Source organism: Lynx rufus, unplaced genomic scaffold, assembly GCF_022079265.1.
Source record: "Lynx rufus isolate CCGP_SWC_20201006 ecotype Redwood Valley unplaced genomic scaffold, mLynRuf1.p SCAF_7, whole genome shotgun sequence".
Taxonomy (NCBI): domain Eukaryota; kingdom Metazoa; phylum Chordata; class Mammalia; order Carnivora; family Felidae; genus Lynx; species Lynx rufus.
Genome location: NW_025814889.1, coordinates 56,153,162 through 56,177,322, shown reverse-complemented (window position 1 = coordinate 56,177,322; position 24,161 = coordinate 56,153,162). Strand labels below are relative to the sequence as shown.

Sequence of the window (24,161 nt, the reverse complement as noted above, 5' to 3'; positions counted from 1 at the left end):
TGGATGGCTCAGTCGGTTAAGCGTCCGACTTCAGCTCAAGTCATGATCTCACTGTTCATGAGTTCAAGCCCAGTGTCAGGCTCTGTGCTAACAGCTCAGAGCCTGGAGCCTGCTTTGGATTCTGTGTCCTCTCTCTCTTCCCCTTCCTCGTTCGTCTGTCTCTCAAAAATAAACAAACATTAAAAAAAAATTTAAATGTACTGTGGAAAGCCTCGTTTCCCATAAATCTTTCCTTGATTATATGTTTTTTGTAACATAAAGAGAATAGATAGAATATAAAAAACTGCTTCACAATTAATCCTAACTCTAGCTAGAATCCATTCATCATGTAATTACTGAGCACTTACCATGTGGGTAAGGCACTGTTATTTTAGAGGTTAAGAATAAAATAATGAATAAAACAAAATCTCTGTCCTCAAAAGCTCCTTAATATGGGAGTTGTAAAAAAAATCATGTTTTGTCCTAATTTTGAACAAAAATACACAAAAGATGATGAAAATTAAAAAGCTTTTTAGGGGCATGTGGGTGGTTCAGTCGGTTGAGCATCCCACTTCAGCTCAGGTCATCTGACGGTTCCGTCAGTTTGAGCCCCACATCGGGCTCACTGCTGTCAGTGCAGAGCCCACTTCAGATTCTCTGCTACCTCTCTGTCCCTCTTCCCCTGCTCCCTCTCTTTTGAAAATGAATAAACATTTTTTTTAAAAGCTGTTTAAATTATATTAAGAATCTTTCATTGTTTATATTTAAACTTACCAATGCAAACTGATTGACCTGAATGAAGAGTATTTCAACCTCCTTTTCAGTGACTTCAGTCCCAAAGCCTTTATACTCTTTGTAAGCTTCAAGGTAAGAACGCAGCCACTGGCCCTGTAGTTGTCTGTCTGGATAGAGACTATAGTCTACATCACTCACACCTGAAATGGAAAAAAGGAACACTAAAACTTTTAAAAACACGATATCTCGTATATACTTGAATAATTCCTAAAGTAATCCTAAAATAACTAGATGTTAATAGCATTTATTAAAATAAACCAAAAAATCTAACGTGCTGAAACTTGAATCCTAATGTATGACCTGTTTCATTATCATAATCAATTCTCATTGCTTCAATTTCTCCTCAAAGTGTGAAGCTTGAACCACCCGTATCAGAAGCCCCAAATCTTCATTCTAACAAGCACCTCAGGAGATTCTTAAGCACACTAATATTTAGAGCATTTCCTAGAACTCCAGCTCTAAAAACATTTTTTACCATTACTCACAGGGTAAGAAATACATTTTACATTGAAACTTTATACATTCTCCTGGTACTAAGTTCCACAAAACAATATTTACCCTAACTACTCCTTCCAACTCGGATACCTTCTATGTCTTTTCTTTTCCGCTGCTTGTTTTAAAATAATCACCCACCAAATCTGGTTTTAAGATGTGCTATTTGAAAAAGAGTAACCTAGGGGCACCTGGATGGCTCAGTCAGTTAAGCATCCAACTTCAGCTCAGGTTATGACCTCGTGGTTTGTGAGTTCAAACCCCACATCGAGCTCTGTGCTGATGGTTCAGAGCCTGGAGCCTGCTTCGGATTCTGTGTCTCCCTCTCAGCCCCTCCCCTGCTTGTGCTCTCTCTCAAAAATAAATAGACATTAAAAAAAAATTTTTTTAATAAAAAAGAAAAAAGAAAAATGAAAAATAGTAACCTAGAAAATAAAGTTTATACTATTTTGTCTACCCCTCAGTGTTCTTCATGAGTTGGTCCAAACTTCACTTCTCTGGTCTTGTAAGTCCTATATGCTCCTCCATGAGTTTTATATCCTACCAACATGTACACTCACCTTGAAGTTTTATTCCTCCTTCCTGCAGTGCTTTCCTTTCTCTTCTATCTGCACATCTCAAATTCTACCTAACTTGCAAACTTCAGCTCAATTTTTTCCTACACAAAATCATATTAGGATCACCAGACCTTCCTCTTTTATATCTACAGCAGTGATGACCCATTATACTAAGATGGATATGGTGATATCTCATTATATGCACAGCTGCTTTCCCTTTTAATATGTATAGCACATGTGTGGGGATATAGGATGTATATGAAAGGTCTGGTGTAGGGAGATAACTGAAAACACATAAATTAAAACCCTCTCCAACTTCTTCCCAGTTTGCTAAGTATATGTAAATATAAGAATGCATGAATGGTAACAAACAAATTCAGCAATGAAAAGTTCCTACTAGGTATAAATCATCCAAGAGAATTTTCTAATCTTTAGTTTTAGAGCATTTCATGTTTCTAAATATAGTCATAAAATGTATTTTTAAATTAATTCCTTTTAACATAAAAAAACCTAAAACTTTTATACTTGACAGTGATAAAAGATTAATTTTCAGGGGTAAAATGACAAGGCTTTCCATTATTCATAGCCAAAGACAAAATAAAAAACAAATTATTTAGCTTCTTAGTTGTCCAACATTCCAAAGCTCAAGTATAAAATGGAAACAACAAACGCTTTTAAAGGATTAGAAAAAAAAAAATGCAAATCTAAGTTCTCTGTATTTTACTGTGACCTTTGGTGAGTTACTTTCTCCATGTGTAAACTGGAATATAACCTAAGTTATATTGTTGTGGAGGGAAAAAATGAGATTTATGAAACACTCTGCATTATGTCAGGTCTTAATGTTAACCACAATGATTATTTATTATTTTCCTTAAAGTATTAGGAAAGAGTCATCTCCTCTTTCTTCTAGTAATAAAGAAAAAAGTCAGTAAAAGGTTAAAAAATGTTGTTCCTACTCCCAGGTGAATTTCCCTAAAGATAACAAACAAAAACAACTCTAAAAGTATCATTTCAGTTAAGCCTCTGACTCTTGATTTCAACTCAGGTCATGATCTCACAGTCTTGAGATCTAGCCCCACACACTGGGCTCCACACTGAGCATGGAGCCTGCTTGTGATTCTCTCTCCCCCTCTTTTCTCTCTGCCCCCTCAAAATAAATAAATAAACATTTAAAAAAAAAAAAACTTTAAGTATCACTTCAAAGTTATACATGTTGCTCCATTAGTTAAGCCCTGGATTTTACCTGCAAATTCATTGAAATGATTTCCGATATCATATGCCAGGTAGTTGTATCCAGAATATTCATAATCAATGAACTGTACATCACCTATGTGAGACACAAAAAAAAAGACATAAGAAATCATATACAAGATCAGAAAATCCCTATGCTATTTGTAATTAAATAGCTTCCAAAATTTTGTCTCATTGTATGTGCTTGGTTACATGCACTTGTGAGACAATACAGGGTAAGGCTGTGAATTTTATGGCAATGAGCTTTACAAAATTCAAATTACATATCGTCAACAGCTTGTGAACATTAATGTCCACTTTATTAAAGAAAAGTCAAAGTATAATTCTCCAAATTCAAACAAAAGCAAAATATGTCTTTCACCACAAGGGGGCATCAGATACTTAAAAACTCAAATTTAATTAAAAAATAAATACTATCTTTGGAAATTGTTAATAACCTGTGCAATTTTAACAAATCATGATACTCCAAAAGTGAACGGACAAGCCACTTTACATATACAAATCAAATATAAACTTTAATAGACTTGAATTCTGTGAACCCTGCAGTTCTGCTATAATATTTGGTCAATTTAACGATATTCCTAATTTAAGAAATTAGTTGCTATAAACTCATAGTTTCTAGGAATGCTACATAACTAAAATTTACAATAGAATACCTGAGCAGCATTAGGTTGGTTGTTTTATCTTTTAAAAAGAACAAAGGAATAGTTGCGTGTGAACTTTTTTTAATTTCAGAGATTTTTATATAAGTTAAATTCCTATTCTAAATTAATGCTAAATATATATGTGTATTTCATTACATTTCTCCCAAGATAAAAGGCAAAGTCTGCCTGTCCAGGGGAAATACTCCTGCTCAGGAACTTTCATTTTTGAGTACTAAGTATAATAGAGGGTTTGTCTCAAAGATACAGGTCTTTTTAAAAGAGAGACGAGAAAAAGTTTTTGAAAGACAGAAAGAGCTAAAGAAATTAAAAAAAAAAAAAATCAAAATGGGTCACTGTCGACACCAGGCATCACAAACTCAAAGGCTTAAGGAGCCATACAGTTAAAATGGATACACGCACAGAGATGGTTGTAAGAATAGTTTCTAAGAGGCTTATATTGAGAAAATGCATAGCATATGCCTTAGTTACACTGTCTTTTAAACATCAAACTGAAGTAACAAAACAAACTCCTGGTCCACACACTCTGGAATTTCCCAAATAAAAGAGCTTTGAATGATACTATCTTGATATGGATATGTATGTTTAATTTAGGGGTATATGTTGACCATATTCAAACTCAGAAAAAGAATTACATGACACAAAAATATCATGGCAAATGGCATATTTACATAAAAGCAAAAAAAAAATGTCTAATGTCGCAACATTTAATATATTAATCCTAAACTTGTATTAAGTACTAGTTAGGTCTAGAGTAAATTAAGTGAGCATCATCAGAATATCAAAGCCCAGTTAATTAAAATCTATATGCATACTGATGAAATAAATATAAGGTTCTAAAATGCTGGTGACTACAATGAATCACTGCTTTGAACCACCACAAGTATTATAATCTTGAATTCAAAAAACTATCCCACAGAAAGTCTTAAAGTTAATCAAATCACTTTACTAAATTGCAGAATGGGGAGGGAGAACATGTTTTAAAGTTTGTTCTGGGTAACACTGGTAATAAGAGGGTGAATTCCACCATCACAATAAAATACTCTGCAGCCATGAAAAAAAATTTTAATTTTCAAAAATTATTTGATGACCAGGAGAATTACATGAAATGCTACATGAAAAAAAGATACAAAATAGTAAACACAGTGATTCAAATTATTAAACTATGCCTAGAGATAGGGAAAGAACATAATGCACAGGAGAAAAAAAGATGAATGGAAATTAACCAAAACAGTATGTTTCAACTGGTTTCATTACAGGTGATAGACAAGTGACCTTTTTCCCTTGTATTTTAAATTCTTTACATTAAACATTACTTTTAGGAGGAAAAAAACCCGATAGTTTAAAAAGATTAAGATGAATTCTCTAAACAAAACTGTCAATAGATGAAGAGACTAAACCCAATGATTTTGGATATACCTATCCACCCAGCCTTTAAGAAATCAGGATTCAAGAAGATTCGACAAGTCGCACAACTGAGCCAACCAACCAGTTTTATACATATTTTTTTAATTGCAGCTGTTGATTGCTTTAACTCTTTAGACACAAATTCTTGTAGAGCTCATATTAACTCTTACATGCCAATAAAAATACACAGCCCAGTCCTGAAGCTTACTTTTGCCACATAAACAAAAGCTTCAATTTCAATTTTCAAAATTATATTTAGAATTTGGCAAATATAGTTAAAATGGCAGGTAAAAATCCCTGCTTACAAATACAATTTAAATAAGACATAGATCATTTTAACAAAAGTTAAAATCTGTTTCAGTATGAAAATTTTAGCAATGACTGTTTGTAGTAGCATTAATTCATTAAAACTAGCCTTTATTTTTAAATGCAATGTTGAGTTTATAAATAATGAAATTTAAAAAATAAGAAAATGAAGCTAACAAGATACAGATGAGGCTGTTACCAGGCTCCGTGCATGTGAACAAGTGATGCGATAAACCTCCAGTCAGTGCGTTTAAGAAGCACGGGGTGCGCCGCCACATGGCAGCAACAATGGCATACCTAATCTGTAGCAGATGAAGAAAATTTGGCAAACTCACATTTTACAACACACAAAGCTTAAAAGGAAAAAAAATTTTTTTAAAAATCTGCATTAACTATTCTTTTTTCAAACTATTGCAAACAAAGTGGAACTCAACCTTAAATTTAATATTCTGCAACAAAATAAAATTAAAGAGGCCTACTTCACTTATTTTGGGTGCCAGAAAAATCAAATTACTAGGAAATGCTTTCCTAACAACAGAAAATATACTGAACTTTTTTCTTATATAAATTTAATTTCTGATTTCTAAAATTACCAATTATTTAGAGAAACATCCACATCACTATTAATAATAGTTCACAGGGCATGACTATCTTGTTAATTCTTTAAGACACGAATTTGTAATTGGAGTTTCAAGGGTAGGGAAAAAAAATGAGACTACTCCCTCAAAGTTTTTATAAAATCTTATGTGTATGTTCATTTTCTGAAGGCAACCTCAATCTTCCAGATTCTAAAAGGGATCCCTGACCTCTAAAAAAATAAAGCAGCACTGCTTTAAGGCCTAAGACCATGTATCATTGATCTTTATATAATAAGGCACACTGCACATAATGGGTAAAACATAAGATTAATGAATAAAATTATAACCTGGATTTTCAAAAACTATGTTTCTTCTTATGACTTTATTTTTTGTATGGCTTGAGAGTAATAAAATCCATACATTACTGGGTTTAACTGTTCAAATCTCAGTATGGCTGAAAACAGCCAAATTTTAAAGTCCTTTGAAATCAAAAAATTTAGTTCATTAACTAAGGCTATATAATTCACATGCTACATTTGTTTGGATACCTTTATTTTGGGGAAAGGGATAAAAATAAAAAGCAAAATAACCAATATGAGAACCTGAAAATCTTTTCAACTCACTCTACTTGCTCTGCAGTGTTAGGTAAGGCAGAAAGAGAACAAAGAGAAAAATAACCATGATTTCCTACTGTTAGCAAAATGCTTCTTCTCTTTTACAGAAAAAGGGAATATTCTGCTCTGAGAAACTTTCCCTTCATCCCTCACTCTGGCGTCCAGTAGTACCTGTGTACACCTTCACCATGGCGCTCATCATTCTGAATGTAAATATCTGTTTCATGATCTGACTCCTCCACTACATGGCATATGGCTTCCTGGAAGGACAATAGGTCCCTTCATCTTTCATCACGCAATCCACAGAGCAATCTCTAGCACACAGTAAGTATTCAAATGCTTATAAACAAAGGTTTGGCAGAGAATGCTGGGACACAACGATTAACATACGTTTAAATGGGAGATGGGGGAGAAGCAATAAGCATGAAACACTAAGAACGAACGAAGCATGGCATTTCTGACATTCTTATCCAAGTATATGATTGAACATACAGTGGGAATGAATGTATGAGTAAAGAAAAACACACTTATCTAGTAATTATTTTAGGCAGCTCTTCCTAAATAGGCTTATTAACAGGCTTTTACAGTGCATTTAAGCTTTTTACTGATTTAAGGATATTTTATGCTAAATAGTAATCCAGAATACAAGTTAAAACAAGGTTAACACTATCTTTCATTAAAAACTCCACCCTGGAAAATACAGGTTACCAAATACAAAAATAAATTTGTATTTACTTAAATTTTAAAATAAAACCAACAACAACAAAACTCTATGTCATTAAAATACCAATGAAACAACCAAACCACAGTATCTTTCACAAATAATAATACACTGGGTAAGATTTAGAGTCAATCAAGTGACTGAGAATGGTGCCTCATCCATTTTCTCTTTACATTGTGTAAAACTCTAAAGAAAAACCTGGTTTACACCATAATTCCCAGGAAAAGATTCCTTTTTCTTCCATTCATTTGTATTTCTTTAAACAGCTGTAAATCAGCTTCCTGTATTTCACAGAGAAATAATCAATGACTGCCATCACTGAAATTTAAAGTTCTATATTAGATCTTTATATGAGCTTTTATGAAGAAATGGGGGAGAATAAATGAAACAGCCACCAATAAACAGAGCATCAGACATGAGAAAACATACTGAAAAGCTTTAGCAATTACTTCTAAAATAGCAGTTAAAGAGTTAGCTGAAATTAAAATATTAGAATTAAAGTTGGTTAGTCAATAAGCAATATTACAACTTGTTCTACTTCATATAAATTTTTTTTAATTAATGATTAATATAAAATACAACTGGTAAGTCTTAGTTCTGGAACAAGAACCACTGCTATTGGGTTTTCTTATCATGTAATAAATTTTATCATCATTAAGTATTCTTTCCTTACCTTTTTAAGATGTCATTTCACTGAAGGCAAGGAATGGGCCGCTGTTTACCAACCACCTAATTCCTGGCACTGCCTAACATTTCAAAAATCTTGATAGTTACCATCAACTTCAGAAAGGAAGCTCACTCTTCTCCCATGTTCCTGAGTCCTGTCAACTGACATGGTGAGAACAGGTAGAGGCAGTGTTTCTTCCTGTGATGCCTACTATCTCCTGTTAACATTCACAGGTACAAAAAGCCTATGAACTGCAGGGTGCTCATCATCCTGTGTGTGTATAAATATGTACTTATGTATACATACACACATACATATATACATTTTTAAACTTTACTCAAGTTACAGTTAAGACAAAATCTGTAAGCTGCACCTAAAGACAAAGTGAATTGTCATCTCACATCTATGAGCCATAATTACCCTATTTACAAGACACAACCACTAGCTTACAGTAACCCCTCTTTTTCAGAATCAAATACATTTTGTAAAATGCATCCTATAAACACAATAAAGGGGTTGGCAAACTACATATGCTCAGGCCAAATGCAACCCACTGTCTGGTTTTGTAAATAGTTTTACTGGAACACAGTCACACACATTTATTGATGTATTATCTATGGCTCTGTTAGAGCTACACTGCAAAGGAGACTATCTGGTACACAAAGCCTGAAATGTACTATCTACACCTTACAGAAAAAGTTTGCCAACCCCTATTATAACAGCAATAGCTGGGAGCTGCTAGGTACCTACTCCAATGCTATACACTTGTATGCATGATCTAAAACCTTTCCAGGAAACATATGAAGTAGATGTTAGAAATAAGTTAGGAATAAGGCAAATTAAATTTCTAGGCTATCAGAAGTATAACACTGCCTGGAAACCCATTTAACATGCAGATTCTTAAGCCCAACTACAGAAATTCTTGTTCAATTAGTCTTAGATGAGACTCAGAAACATCCATTTTTCCCAAGTACCCTGGGTGATTCTGGTGCAGATAGTCAAGTTCAAATATAAACAGTTCATAAAGAGACAAAATGGGGACACCTGGCTAGCTAAGTCAGTACAGCATGCAATTCTAGATCTCGGGATTGTAAATTAGAGCCCCATTTTGGACACAAAAATTACTTAACAATAAAATTTTAAAAGAGAGAGAGAGAGAGATAAAACAATGTGTCTAATACCACCTACTTCTGTATGTGACTGAGCAGGGGTGTGAACCTAAGTGTGCTTGGTTCCAACATCTATACCCTTTCCAACTTCTCTTAGTTGTAACTAAGCTTTAACACATCTACTTTTAAGAGTTACTTAGGGGCGCCTGGGTGGCTCATCGGGTTAAGTGTCCGACTCTTGATTTGCGCTGAGGTCATTATCTCACAGTTCATGAGTTCCAAGCCCTCATCGGGCTCTGTACTGACAGCGCAGAACTTGCTTGAGATTCTCTCTCTCTGCTCCTTCTTCCCTCTCTCTCTCAAAATAAATTAACTTAAAAAAATTACTTAGAAATGTTTAATCCAGTGACAATGTACAAAATCTAAAGTATTATGGTGAAAAAATACACGTGGAAACTTCAAGATGATCCAGTATCAATTCATGAAGTTTAATAACTAAAATCTGCACTTCTGAGAAATTAAAGGTCTGAAACATACTAGAGATACTAAGCTTGACGATGTCAAAGCCAGTCCCTTGGCTTTCATCTTATTATGTTTACATATTTATATCTCATAAGTGGGTACAAAACACTTAAGTCCTGAGCTCAAATCACATGAATGACTTAAAAAGTGGTAACAAATTAAACACACCTATGATAGGATATGCAGCTTAATCACTTATTCTATGTAGAAATTATTTTAATCTCAAAAGACTTCACACTTGGGCTTTTAGATACCATAACAAGGTAACTAGTTAAGATAAAGAACTTTTGCCGTCCCTATTTCTAATTTTAATTATCCTCCTTAAGACTGCGGCTGTAAAAATTAATGCTAGTTTAATTGTTTGCTAATTACATTTACTAAATGTATAGAATTTTACAATTTTTTAAGCACGAGGCATGGTAGGTATCTCCTCCTTATAACTAAAGGTAAATATGCCATACAGTTATATTACTTCAAAACCATTAGCTCCTAATTTGAAACAGATAACAATACAAAGAACAAACCTCATGCCACACTTTCATGACCTTTAGATTCTACTGAACAACATTCCAACCCTATTTGCTTAATACTATGTATCAACTAATCACATAGCAATTGACTTTTTTTTTAATGGATGCCATAAAGTCCAAACTTGCCTTCCTAACAGACACTGTTAAAACCACTGGTAAGGAAAAATAACAGAACATATCCATAACTAACACACAAAATATAACCACAAAGACAAGAAGAAACAAATGGTACACAATAGACTTTCTGAAGAGAGGAAAAATAGATCAAAATAATTACATTTGTTGAACTGTGAAATTCATTCTTTCTGTGTAGGGAAGAAAAATTAGGTAACTCTTGGTAAAATAAACAAATGACAACATAAGAGTCAAACTGAAGCATAAAGATTTTGTTTGAAAAATGAGAACTTTTCATATCACTGATCAATAGTTTAGATAGGCAACTGATTAAATAAAAAAGTAAAAATGCATTTTTTTAATGCCTAAGACAAAGTAATCTGATTTTTTTGGTCCCTTGTATTTTAGTTTCATAAACAAGATTGTTCTGTGAAATGAATATGCAAAAGAAACTTATAAAATAAAAATATGAAAAGTTAAAACTATATTCCAAAGGAAATAACAGATTCTCTTTGATTAACTTGCAGTTAAAAATAAAGCTGAGTGTCCACTTCAAAAGTAAGATGAAGTCCCTCACTTGAAATTCTATTATAAAATGTGTTATTTGGTCTTGCACTGAACTAAAAAGCTAACACATCGTTTAATGTAAAACTAGTACTCATGTCTCACAAATGGCATTGAGATTTGGTTACTAGTAATAATGCAGTATATACATGACAAATGACAATTATATGTAATAAATGGACAATATATAATGAAGGACACTGTCAAGTACTTCATGTTTTAGGGTATACCTTAAGTTTTTTTAAAAAATATTTCTACACCAAAACTTCAAGACATTCAAACTAAAGATGTTAGCTCACTGCATTTAAAAATAGAATCTCTAATCCAGATAAAAATATAAAATATAACAGATACTCAGACACGTTTTTGAAAATATGTGCTTCAGTCTACCATCCTTGACAGTGCTCTTTGGTTGACTTTCTTCAAGCTAAAGGCAGTTACAAATATTAATAACCTTTCCATTAGAACAGTCTCGACTTACAATCTAATAAGAATGGTCACAAATAGCAATTTAATAGAATTATGACCATTTAATCAGAATTCTTTGACTTTAGCATCTTCACAAAAACACTTTTGACTTAAAATAATCTTCCAACTATAATGACTACTCTCAAAACGGATTTCCTTTAAAATGCAAGGGTCAGAGTTTCAGACTTTCTGGATTAATACTAAACCTTCAGCCAAAATTATATTTTTTAATTTCAACTTATTACTAAAGGGAAATCTATGCTTTAGCAACCAAACCTCAAACCACTTTATCCAATAATATAATACGACCAAGAGTTTCTTAAATATGGAAACAGAGAATTTGAATACAACAAGATATAAACAATCACGGAAAAACATTTCACCAAAAAGTATCACTGTCTATACCTCAAAAATGTTAAAACTATTTACCAAAGCTTCATGATTATTAGTTGAGTAGGTACAAATTTCAGCAAGTACAAATAACATTTCCTCCATATGTAGCTCTCTCCTTATCATCAAAATATCTAACAAATCAGAATAAAGAGGTAATAGAGAACCTGGAGACAAATTTGTTTCTAATACTGCTGTCCTCCCCAACACTGAGAAAATTATGTATTTATTAAAAGCAGTGCAATGTCAGTTGCCTTTTCAGTAACTCCCATTACAAGCAGGTACATTTTCAAACCATAAATTACCAAATAGGTTTTACAGTTAAATTTATAAACAAAATCATTTTATCATTTTTCATTTAATTCTTAACAAGAACCACAAGCTTTCTAAGAAACGTATTTTATACAACTATATAAACAATATATTCCTAATTTAGCAGAGTTACCATGACTTTTTAACCTAAAAGAAAATAAAGACTTCATGAATGTTTTTAATCCTAACATCTGAATTAAATTTATTTACTGATACAAAGATCAAAGGACCATTAAGAACATCAAAGAAATCAACTTTACTTACTGCTAAAGTCAGATACCTACCTTGTTTCTCATTGTAGATTATATTCTTACACAATAGGTCATTATGGCAAAGCACAACAGGTGACCCCAGGTTGGAAAGAATCTCCTTCATCCAAGTCATTTCTTCCTGAAGAATCTGAGAGCTTGGGATATCACTTAAAAACCTTTAAGTTTAAAAACAAAAAAGAAATTACATCCTGTTTACATTAATGACTTTTTCAAGTTTAATTAAAGATTAAAATCTATTTTTAATAAATTCTTTCCATTCAATACCACAGATTCCTGAGTTAAAATAAGCCAATTATTGGGGCGCCTGGGTGGCGTAGTCGGTTAAGCGTCCGACTTCAGCCAGGTCACGATCTCGCGGTCCGTGAGTTCGAGCCCCGCGTCGGGCTCTGGGGTGATGGCTCAGAGCCTGGAGCCTGTTTCCGATTCTGTGTCTCCCTCTCTCTCTGCCCCTCCCCCGTTCATGCTCTGTCTCTCTCTGTCCCAAAAATAAATAAATGATGAAAAAAAAAATTAAAAAAAAAAATAAAATAAGCCAATTATTCTAAAAGTTGGAATAAAGGAAAATCTTTACAATGAACTTAATATGAATTAAAAAAAATTAATATGAATTAAAAAAACTTAATATGAATTAAAAAAAAACTTAATATGAATTAAGTAAAAAGGAAAGTAGAAAAGTAAAAAAAATCAATTACTATAAAATTGGGGGAGGAAAGGAATACATGACATATATACATATACTTAATAGCTAACATTTACTAAGCTCTAATTCTAAATGTTTTACATTTATCTCTAAGACACAAAGAGTTCAATAAAAAGAGGTTTAAGTACATTATTTAAAGTTATAAAGACAGTTTATTAAAGAACTAAAACATCTATTTCAAGTTTAGAAGGGTGAATGCTAACTTTACCTATCAAAGTCAACAGGCATGATCTACTATTGATAAACCAAGTAAATTATATGATAATCATCAGGTATTATCTGTGATAATCATATCATAGAATACTCCCATTATCTATTATAGAAATGGTCTGAGTAGTGAAACTTGGAAGTAGGGTAGCTAGGGTGGCAAGCAGGACTACAGATTATGGCTTTTGAATCCTACACTCACTCTTCTGTACCATTATGCTATATTTATATTCACTTGATAAAAATAAAACAAAACAAAAATAGAATGCTACCACTAACTCTTCCAGGGTACCATCTGGCTTACAAAATTGCTGTTAGTTTACACTTTCTCTTTCCTTAACACTTTAAGCCAAGTTTTCTTCATTCTTCCTTTACAGTCTCTCAAACTACTCTCTTACTTTTCCATTTTCTATCAATTAATTTAATTTTAATGAATCTATCTATTCAAGTGATTCCTGCATTTTCCCACTACTGCCATTCTTCTCTACACAGATTCCAAAAGTAATCCTTACATGCATGCTCTTTTGAAGACAGTGTAACTGTTCAAGAAACTATGTAAAATCTATAGTGTTGAATAGAAATAACTAAAACTCAAAGGATTGAACGTGATAATTACAATCATATACAAACAAAAGGGAACCAAAAAAATATGAAACATACTTCTCATACTTTGTTTTTAATGTTTTAGTTGTGTATTATCTATGTATACAATATCTATGTATTTTGCATATACTATCTCAATCCCCATAAAAACCTTAAAAGGTAAATATACTACTCTTGTTATTTCCATTTTACAGACAAGGAACAGGTAACAGTTCCAGGTAACAGAACTGCAACAATTCTGCCCAAAGTTACACAGCAGAACTGTTAAATGGCAGAATTAAGGCTTCACCCTAGGCAATCTGGACTCCAGAATCTTGTGCTCTTAATCCACACAATACTATGCTGCCTCCGAACTCTGCATTATCTTATAAAGTCAAGAAAATCTTACATTCACCATTGCCATCTACTTCGTTATTTTTAAGTGACATTCCCCCAAATTTTTTAATAAAATAGTTATTTCAAAAGAGGATTTTGTGGGGGTTTCTGCTGTCACTTCCTGAATATCTAGCATACTGGACACATTCACAGATGTTTGCCTAACCCAAGTAAAAGGGTATACTGTCCCTATCAAAGTCTGACAAGCTACCTGCAAATAAAAACACACACACTGAGTGAATCAAACTAATCTGTGAAATAATCCAACTCAACAGAACAATACTCATTTTTCTCTAATGAATTATAAAAAGTAAACAGAAAGAAGGAAAGCTCTATAGGTCCTGCCTGCCTCTACTGTCCTTAAAATGAAAAATTCCTGAATAGATATAAAGGGGAAAATAGAATTCCTAATTTTTATACTAGTATTAATCACACTGTATAAAAATGTGTTCATATAACTTAGATTCCAAATACTAATTTACAAGTGTTTTTATATAAAATATAATGAAGTGCCTTACTTTTTGAACCTAGGGAGTCAGTTTTACAAAAGCCAAGTAAGACTCCAGTAATTGAGGGGCACCTGGGTGGCCCAGTCAGTTAAGCGTCCAACTCTTGATATCAGCTCAGATAATGATCTCATAGTTGTGAGATCAAACCCCACATCAGGCTCTGCACTGAGGCATGGAGCCTGCTTGGGATTCTCTCTGCCTCTCCCTACCCCCCCCCCCCACCTCCTACCCCTCTCAAAAGACTCAAGTAATTGAATTTTCAACCTTATTACCTGGGGCTTAAATTCTCAGTAAACTAAGACAATGCAAACTTTTTCACACTCCAGTATTACTACACTGTAGTAGTAAATGTAAATTTCTCCGCCTATTTAAAACAGCTTTTAACAAAAAGAATTCTTTAAAAAAGGGCTCCATGGCCAACTCATTCTATGCAAAAAGTACCCCTTCAGAGCAATCATTACTCTATCCTTCTTCCAAATAAATGTTTCTATATTTGTTTCTTGACTGGTCATCTCTACCATCTACGTACTACCCACTTCCCAGGATTGTGTAGATTGTCTTTTTTGTTCTTGAGTTGGCTGGGCGAGAAAGGCAGTTACACTCCTGTAGTGCCATCTTGAGAGTCAGATGAAGCAATGTTAATTTAATCAAATACTAAGAGAGCAACCAAGCCAGATTTTATACACAGAAACCTTGTAAGCTACCTCTAAAACCCTATTATGTATAGCAAAACAAGGTAAAACAATTTCAAATGTAAAAGTAATTTTACCTTTTATTAAGGTCTTCATCTGCAAATCCTGTAGGAATGAGAGAGAAATATTTTCCCATCTTTAGCCATAGATTGGATTTGGGAATCCAGCCATTGTGTGCATGGATAGCATGGATTTTAGCAAGCTGACGTGCTATGAGTCTGTTTTAAGACAAAACAGCATAAAAAGAAAATGTTAAGTATCATAGGTTTTATGTCTACTCGTGGGTAAACTAAAATAACTAGTATGCATTTATTTTAGAACAGGATTTCATTTTTATCTTATGTAAGAGTCAAAATTAATTTGTCAAGGCAACTCTCAGAAGGAGAGGCAAACAAATGATTAAAGCATCAGTAGGAAAAAAACACCTACAATCAGTGAATAAATGTTATATCCAAAAGGGGTTGAGTGTCTAGAAGTAAGTGGTCTATTCTGATTCCATAAACAATGGTTAGGACCAGCAGAACAACAAAAAATTATAAATGATTTCAAGGCTCATATTAGACATTAATCAGCAATACATTTAAATTGCGCTGTTTAAATAAACTTTTAAAAAAAAAAGGTCTTTTGATGTCAGAATCAATCTTCTCAATTCAACAAAATAATTTGAAGCTATGTATACGTGTATCCATGCTATCTTTTTATCTGTAGAACCTAGAACAGCAAACGCTAATATAAGAATAAGCATGCAAAACAAGTTACCAAACAGCCTATAAAGACTAGCAGGTGGGAAAAATGACTTAATAGTAAGTAATGACTTAATAGTAAGAACTTAAATCTGGCTAATTTTGAAGATGCTCACAATCTAATGTAATGCTCTTCAAAGTACAAGTTTTAGGAGCTGTGACATAGCGCCATCTAGAATGTCTGATGCCCCACCTCAGATCTACTGAATCACAATCTCTGAGGGTGGGACCCTGCACTCTCATTTTAAACAAGATCTCCAGGTGATCGCAATACACTGTAAAGTTTGAGAAACACTGATATAATGCTCCAATTCCGCAGCCTGGCTCTATACTGAAATCAAACTTCAGAAACATACACACATACACATCTACATACATAAATAAATAAACGCCAAGGTATTACCCTTAAAAATTCTGATTTAACTGTAGTACAGCCAGGGCATCAAGATATTTAAGTTTCTCAGAGGACTCTGATATGCAAAAGTGTTTGAAAACTGCTGCATTAAAGCACACAATACTCTAGCACTGTAGTACTGTGATTAAATACACAGTTTTATTATATTTTTATAGTATGGTGAATATTCTTATGTACCTAGTTTCTAGTAATAAAAGAGTTCTGATTTTCTTTTGAAGAAATCTCCATTCCCTTCACTTTTAGTTCATGTGGTTCATATAGAGCTGACCTCAATCCTAACCCTGTATCACATCTGTAGCACTAATTTTAGGAGTTACAATATGACACAGAATTGCCCAGAGCATTCCATTCTTCCATATTTGTTCCATGATGATTGGTTCTGAGCATATTATTCAAACTAAGCCAAAGGGAATTTTCGTTGATGCTTCTGACTGGTTGAAACTATTAGAAAAAGAAGAACTCCCCTGCTCCCTGCCCTCCTCCCACCACTGCTAAACTGATTAGATAGGCCTGTATGTAATTGCTAATAATAATAATTGCCATCTTTTTTTTTAAGGTTTTATTTTTAAATAATCTCTATACCCAACGTGGAGCCCAACCATACAACCCAAAGATCAACAGTCACATGCTCCAATGACCAAGCCAGCCAGGTACCCCTATTACTGCCACTCTTAAGAAAACTTGTAAGACTATAAAGCTAACACAGAATAAAAGAGAAACGTGATACTGCTCTAATGACAATGTTAACAGTCCCTGGATCCACCCATGCTTGAACTCAGTATCCTCAGCTATATGCACCAATAAATCCCTCCTTCTTTAAGTCAGTTTGAATTTTCCAATTATCAAGAGTCCTAATATATTACCAAAATATTACACAAATTAGATTACCTAATACATTACACAAAATACGTGCGCCTTGGTTCATATCTCTCAAATAAGCAAACATTGCTTTACATAAATTAAGTATTGCTTGACTGACCTTCCCCCAGACCATATATATATATATGTATATATATATATATGTATTCATGTCTATATGAATATACACACACAAAAAATCTAGTTTTAGCCAATCACACACACACACACACACACACACACACACACACACACACACATACACATACATACATATAAAGGTAGGCCCAAATGCATATATGGTACTTTAAGCACCAAGAAACTTAATGAAAAAGTCAGATAACAAAACCAAAACAAAGAAAAGTTTTGTATATATACACATACACATACATACATATATACTTACACATGCACGTGTATATGTGACACATACATCTTAAGCCCATTAAGAACTGATTTTAAAACTTTAAAGAGGAAAGCCAGGACCAAAAGTCTTGAAGAAAGGTACAATCCATGTTACATAAACTCAAAGGGCAATCTATGTCAACCAAACCTTACGTTCTAGAAATGTTTACTGAACAAATGAGACCAGTGATTCAGGAGAAGGATCACATAGTAGAACATGTATTTAACACGGACAAATTTTATTTGCTGTGGTTTTTTAAAATAAGTGAATAGTAGTGTCATTTTTCATAGTTTTACCCCAAAGTCTGTACGAAACCCTGATTTACAAAATACAAAATGTAGTCTCAGAAGTTATCCAATTATCAATTATTCAGCTGAGAGTGACTGAAATGACAATTCTACAGTAAATACTTCAAAACTGAATAAAATGTTACCCAAGGGGCTCTTAGAATTTAAGGGAATTTGTTAAACATGAAGAGCTACTAGAAGAGAAAGCACCTACTAATTTTGAGTGCCTTCAAATTTTCTGACAGAAAGGTGGGTAACAGGCTGAGCCAGGATTTGGAAGATTGCATGATGCAAAAGCCAAACCTTTCTCACTATAGACACCCCCCCACCAGAACACTACATTGAATTAGTTGGATTTTCATTCTGACTCTGCCATTGTTACTTTCGGTCTGAACTTAAATAAGCAAATCATTTCATTTCTGAGTGTCAGATTCCTAATAAGAAAAACAAAATTATTGGGGGGAGAAAGAAAAAAAAAGGTAGAAGCAACCCAAATGTCCATCCATGGATGAGAGGATAAACAAAATGCAATACATACATAAAATGGAGTATTTGACTTAAAAAGGAAGGAAATTCTGACACATACTACAAGACAGGTGAACCTTGAAGACACCCTACTAAGTGCAATAAACCAATCAACAGACAAAAGTGTGATTCGACTTACATGAGGTATCTAAGGCAGTCAAATTCATACAGATAGAAAGTAGAATGATGGCTGCCAAGGCTGGGGGTAGGGGAGAATTGGAAAGTTGCTGTTTAATGCATATAAAATTTTAGTATTATAAGATGAAAATAACTGTGGAGGGTGGATGCAAAACAATGGGAATGTACTTAATACTACTTAACAGTATACTTTAAAAATAATAGAGGGCAAATGTTATATGCCTTTTTACTGGCCAGCACCTCCACCAAAAAAAATTTTTTTAATTAAATAAATTAAATGGTTATACAGTTCTTAACAAGACTTGATTAGAGCAACTCAGTTATTTTCTCTTAGTAAATTTTACATACAACAGAGAAAAAACTACAAAAAAATCTCTTCAATAATGTAATTCTGCACTACTTACTTAATAAACCATGATGTTTTGAGTTTTGTTTTTTTTTTTTTTTTTTTTTGAGAGAGCATATGTGCATACAGGCAGGGGAGGGGTAGAAAGAGAGAGGGAGAGAGAATCCCAAGCAGGCTCCACATTGTCAGCCTAGAGCACCAATGTGCCTGAATCCACAAACCTGAGACAAAATCAAGTCCGGTGCTTAACTGGGCCACCCAGGCACCCCTAAACCATGAATTTTTATTTGTATATATAACAAAGTAATCAAAAATTACCTCAAGATTTCTGATTTTCACTGTCATAGACTGGTCCTTCTTCTACCTGGTCTCAGTTAAGTAAGGCTTCCCTGCACTACTATCAAGGCAAATGCTACTTTAAAAAACCCCACACTCAGTAAAACAAAACATTTGAAAATTTCAAGGCTTCAGAGAACTTCTTAAATATTCAATAATACTAATTGCTCCCACTCTTGTAAGCTTTCAAAAAATTAAGAGTATTATAACAATAACAGGAATTTTTTTAATTGAAAAGTAATCTCTAATCTTACCACTCCAATAGAGCTTGTTTCATTTTTACATACTCCCTTTGGGTTTTCACATAAGCAAATTATTGTGTGATTGTAGCAAAGTTCATCTATTAAGTGAATTTTTTCCTCTTAGGCCTGCATCAGCCATTCTGCATTATTTTAGATAATATCCAAAATTATGATTTCAATAATAGTACATTTATTTGTGTTTATATGCCTTGGTTATACCTGACTATAAGAGTTGTCATGATAGAAACATACTATATAACTTTATTTTATGATTATATATTGCCCTACTGATTTCCAAGAGAACATTACCAATATCACGTATAACCCACAATGTACAATGTACCAGTTCCGCTATAATACATACAACATTGGAAGTGTTTTTTAGTTATGCCTTTTGATAAATGTGCAATAATTGATTTTAAACTGCATTTTTCCCATGATGTCTGTTGCTGGGTGGGTTTTTTTTACATTTTTTTCAAGTTTTTATTTTCAGAGAGAATGAGCAGGGGAGGGGCAGGGCGAGGGAGAGGGAGAGAATCCCAAGCAGGCTCCACGTTGTCAGTGCAGAGCCCAATGAGGGGCTTGAACTCATGAACCTTGACATGACCTGAGCCAAAATCAGGAGTTGGAGCTTAACCAACTATCACCCAGTCTCCCCCAAGTGGTTTTAAATTAAACTATAGCCAGGATTCCTAGCAAGAGGCAAGTAAAGTATTAGAGAAACACCTGATGAGAAAATTCCCAAACATCTGTGAATTTTAAAAAATTTTCTGAAGGTCTCTCCAATACTTGTTTGCTACAGAAAAGTTCAAATAAAACATGTCATGGTAAACTTCCATAAGCTGAATTACTAGTTAAGCATTAACTTGGTACAACTTGTCTTTATCATACCATTCTCTCACAGCCTCTTCCCTGCTCTGCCTTTTCCTGTAAGGTTCAGTTTAAATGAGATCTCAGTGAAACACTGCCGAATTTACCCAAGTATACACAGTAAATTATCTGTACTTTTTTTTGAAAACCTTTTCTGTTTTCTGTGTATACTATTTAGCTTACTTTTTTCCAAGATTATTGTCCGTCACACTGCAAATTACTAGGAGAAAAGGGATTGTCTGAATTCTTTTTCCTTCTCTAGACTAAACATAAATATGTATCAAATTTTTATATTCAAAGTAAATACTCTATTACAATCATAATATACACAAGTGGCAAGTAGCTATGCCTGAAGGAGCCAAAGCCAAGACAGCACCTTGGACTTTGATCTAAGGCTCAATCAGCACTTACTGAAGCTCTGATTAATCAATCAGTCCAGACTGTTAGCTGCATATCAAGCTTACCTAATAACCACAGCTCAAAATGTGACACCTAACCCGAAATTAGTAATAAGTCCTTATTTAATAAATCAAATCCTTTTACCATAAATATATGAAATTCATTTTCTAAAGGAGAAAAGCTAAATGCAAGCACATCAATCATCCCAAATTTACACCCCTAACCTCTTCTTGGGGCTCCAGAATTATCATTTATTCAATTGCTTACTCGATTTTTTTTAAAAAGTATTCCACTGTACATATTTGAAACCAGTAAAAACCATATTCCCTTTTAAAATCATTTATAATTCAGCTATGACCTTCTTTCAATTAGCTCTTCTTTTTATATTTTCTGTGTTTTACAGTAATTAACAAAACCTTCTGGGGGTACCTGGGTAGCTCAGTTGGTTAAGAGTCCAACTCTTGATTTCAACTCAGCTCATGATAAGATCAAGACCAATGCTGGGCTCTGCACTGACAGCACAGAGCTTACTTGGGATTCTTTCCCCACTGCCTTTCCCCTGCTTGCACTCACATGCTCCCTCTCAAAATAAATAAACATTTTAAAGGAGAAAGAAATAAAAAAAACCTGAACACTTATACATACCATAAGAGAATTACACTGTAACTTGAAATAAATTTAATAGGAAAAAAGGTAAATAGCTAGTGTTACTACTTATAGTGTCAACTAGCCATATCCTTACCTGTCATCTTCTTTGCTTTCTTTTTCAACCTCCATTCTTTTTTTCAAAAATATGAGTCAATTGGGGGTGCCTGGGTGGCTCAGGCTGAGTGTCCCACTCTCGATTTTGGCTCATGTCATGATCTCATGGTTGTGAAATCGAGCCCTGTGTCAGGCTCTGCGCTGAGCATGGAGCCTGCTTGGGATTCTCTCTTTCCATCTGCCCATCCCCTGCACACATGGGTGTGCACATGGGCTCTCTTCTCAATAAATAAATGAACATTTAAGAAAAAACTATAGGTCAATTCAATATATCATTCACTGCAAGCTAAGTGTCATAGAACTTAATTAAATATATTGTTGGGGCACCTGGGTGGCTCAGTTGGTTAAACATCTGACTTCAGCTCAGGTCATGATCTCACAGTTCGTGAGTTGAAGTCCCAGGTCAGGCTCTGTGATGACAGCTCAGAGCCTGGAGCCTGCTTTGGATTGTGTGTCTCCCACTCTGCACCTCCCCCACAAGTGCGCGCTCTCTCTCTCTCTCTCTCTCTCTTAAAAACAGACATTAAAAATATATATATATATAGAGAGAGAGAGAGAGAGCGCGCGCGCGCGCTCTTTGGTCTCTAACAGCATGGGTTCTTTTTTTAATGAAATGTATATATACCTGCATTAGTATCATACATATTCTAAGTAGATCTAACTGAAAGTACAGGAAAAGGCTTCTATATAGACTTTTTTTATTTTTTAGAGCAGTTTTAGGTTCACAGCAAATCTGAGAGGAAGGTTCAGACATTTCCCAAATGCCCCCTACACTGACAGAAACATCACCTCCTTCAGTATCAACATCCTCTACCAAAGTGGTACATTTGTTACAACTGAAGAACCCATACTGGCATATTGTTATCACCCAAAGTCCATAGTTTACATATGGGTACACACTTGGTGTTGTACTTTCTATGGCTTTGAGCAAATTTATGACAGGTATCCACCATTAAAATATCATGCAGACATTTTCACTGCCCTAAAAATTCTGTTTCACCTATTCATTCCTCCTTCCCTACTAACCCTTAGCAACCACTGATTTTTTTAGTGTCTCCATTGTTTGGTCTTTTTCAGAATGTCATGTAGTTGATTTAATGCAAACATTTTTATGACATGGTATCAAATACCAAAATGAGCCTTAACAAAAATTCAGTATTCTTGATCAAAAACTGTAATTTTCCATCTTTCTACTTAAGATTACATACAATTATGAAAAGCTTTCCCTTTAAAACAGAAATTCTATAATAAGCTTAACAGCAATGATTTAATTATAGAGAATAATCACAAATCAATAAATGGGGGAAGCTGCATTTATTTTCTTCTTGAATCGTTTTCACTTTACTTGTAATAGGTGGAGTAATAAAGGCCTTACTATTTTCCTTTACATGTTATGTTCTTTTCTCAGTGAGTAAGTAAAAAGATTAAGTTACTCATTATCTTCTGGGATGTACTTGTACTAGTCACATGACTAATTACTTAAAATCTTACTTTTCTCATCTATTAAAATGGATTTTAATATTATCTATTCCCTAGGATTATTGTGAGTTGACTTTATTAATACACTTAAGGTGTTTTGGGGTGCCTGGCAGGTTCAGTCAGTGGAGTGTGCAACTCCTGACCTTGGGGTCATGAGTTCAAGCCCCCCATCATGCATACAGTTTACTTAATTAAAAAATATATTTAAGAAAATGCATATACATAAGGTGTTCAGAACAGTGTCCAGTTCATATTAAGTGTTGTATCAATATTAGCCACCATCATCACTTTAATACATCATTTCTCCAATTAATAAAAATTATAACATACCTGTTACTCTATTACCCATTACTCTATCTTTTTTAAAAATATTAGTTAAAAATAAAATCTTCAGGGACGGCTGGATGGCTCAGTTGGTTAAGAATCCAACTCTTGGTTTCAGCTCATGTCATAATCTCACAATTCATGAGTTCGAGACCCACTTGGAGCTCTGCACTGAGAGTGCAGAACCTGTTTGGGATTCTCTCTCCAGCAATCTCTGCCCCTCCTCTGCTCATCCTCCCTCCCTCTCTCTCTCTCTCTCTTTCCCCTCCAAAATACATAAACTTTAAAAATATAAAGTAAAATAAAATCTTAACTTTTTAATGTAAAATGGTCTCTTCAAGAAAGCTAAAATAAAAACTAAAACAAGGGACTACTCATGAGTATTAAGTACCTAAAATAGCTTAGTTGAAAAAGATTCTGAAATCTCCCATGTTCATGAGGAAAGAGTTCCAAGACTGGTTAGTATTGTCTATCACAAACAAGTGGGGGGGGGGGGGGTAGCGGCAATGATTACTTGCTATGCTACATCTACATGCTGTTTGCATACACCTCACACCTTAAGGAACAATATATAATGTTATAATAGTACACAAGAGCAAAAAAAAAAAAGTCTATGAAATTTAAAATTCAGAAAA

The 24,161-nt window shown here is 33.9% G+C and overlaps 1 protein-coding gene across 1 annotated transcript in view; it reads right to left on the bottom strand.

The window, feature by feature from the left end:
- The window catches only part of ETNK1 (ethanolamine kinase 1), a 67,792-nt gene that overhangs the window by 20,357 nt on the left and 23,274 nt on the right, over positions 1-24,161 (bottom strand). Inside the window, exons 3-6 of the mRNA XM_047065434.1 lie at positions 15,474-15,614; positions 12,323-12,465; positions 3,067-3,150; positions 754-914 (exon numbers count right to left, since the gene is read on the bottom strand). Coding sequence (XP_046921390.1) covers positions 754-914; positions 3,067-3,150; positions 12,323-12,465; positions 15,474-15,614 — 529 coding nt within the window. The remainder of the gene's footprint in view (positions 1-753; positions 915-3,066; positions 3,151-12,322; positions 12,466-15,473; positions 15,615-24,161) is intronic.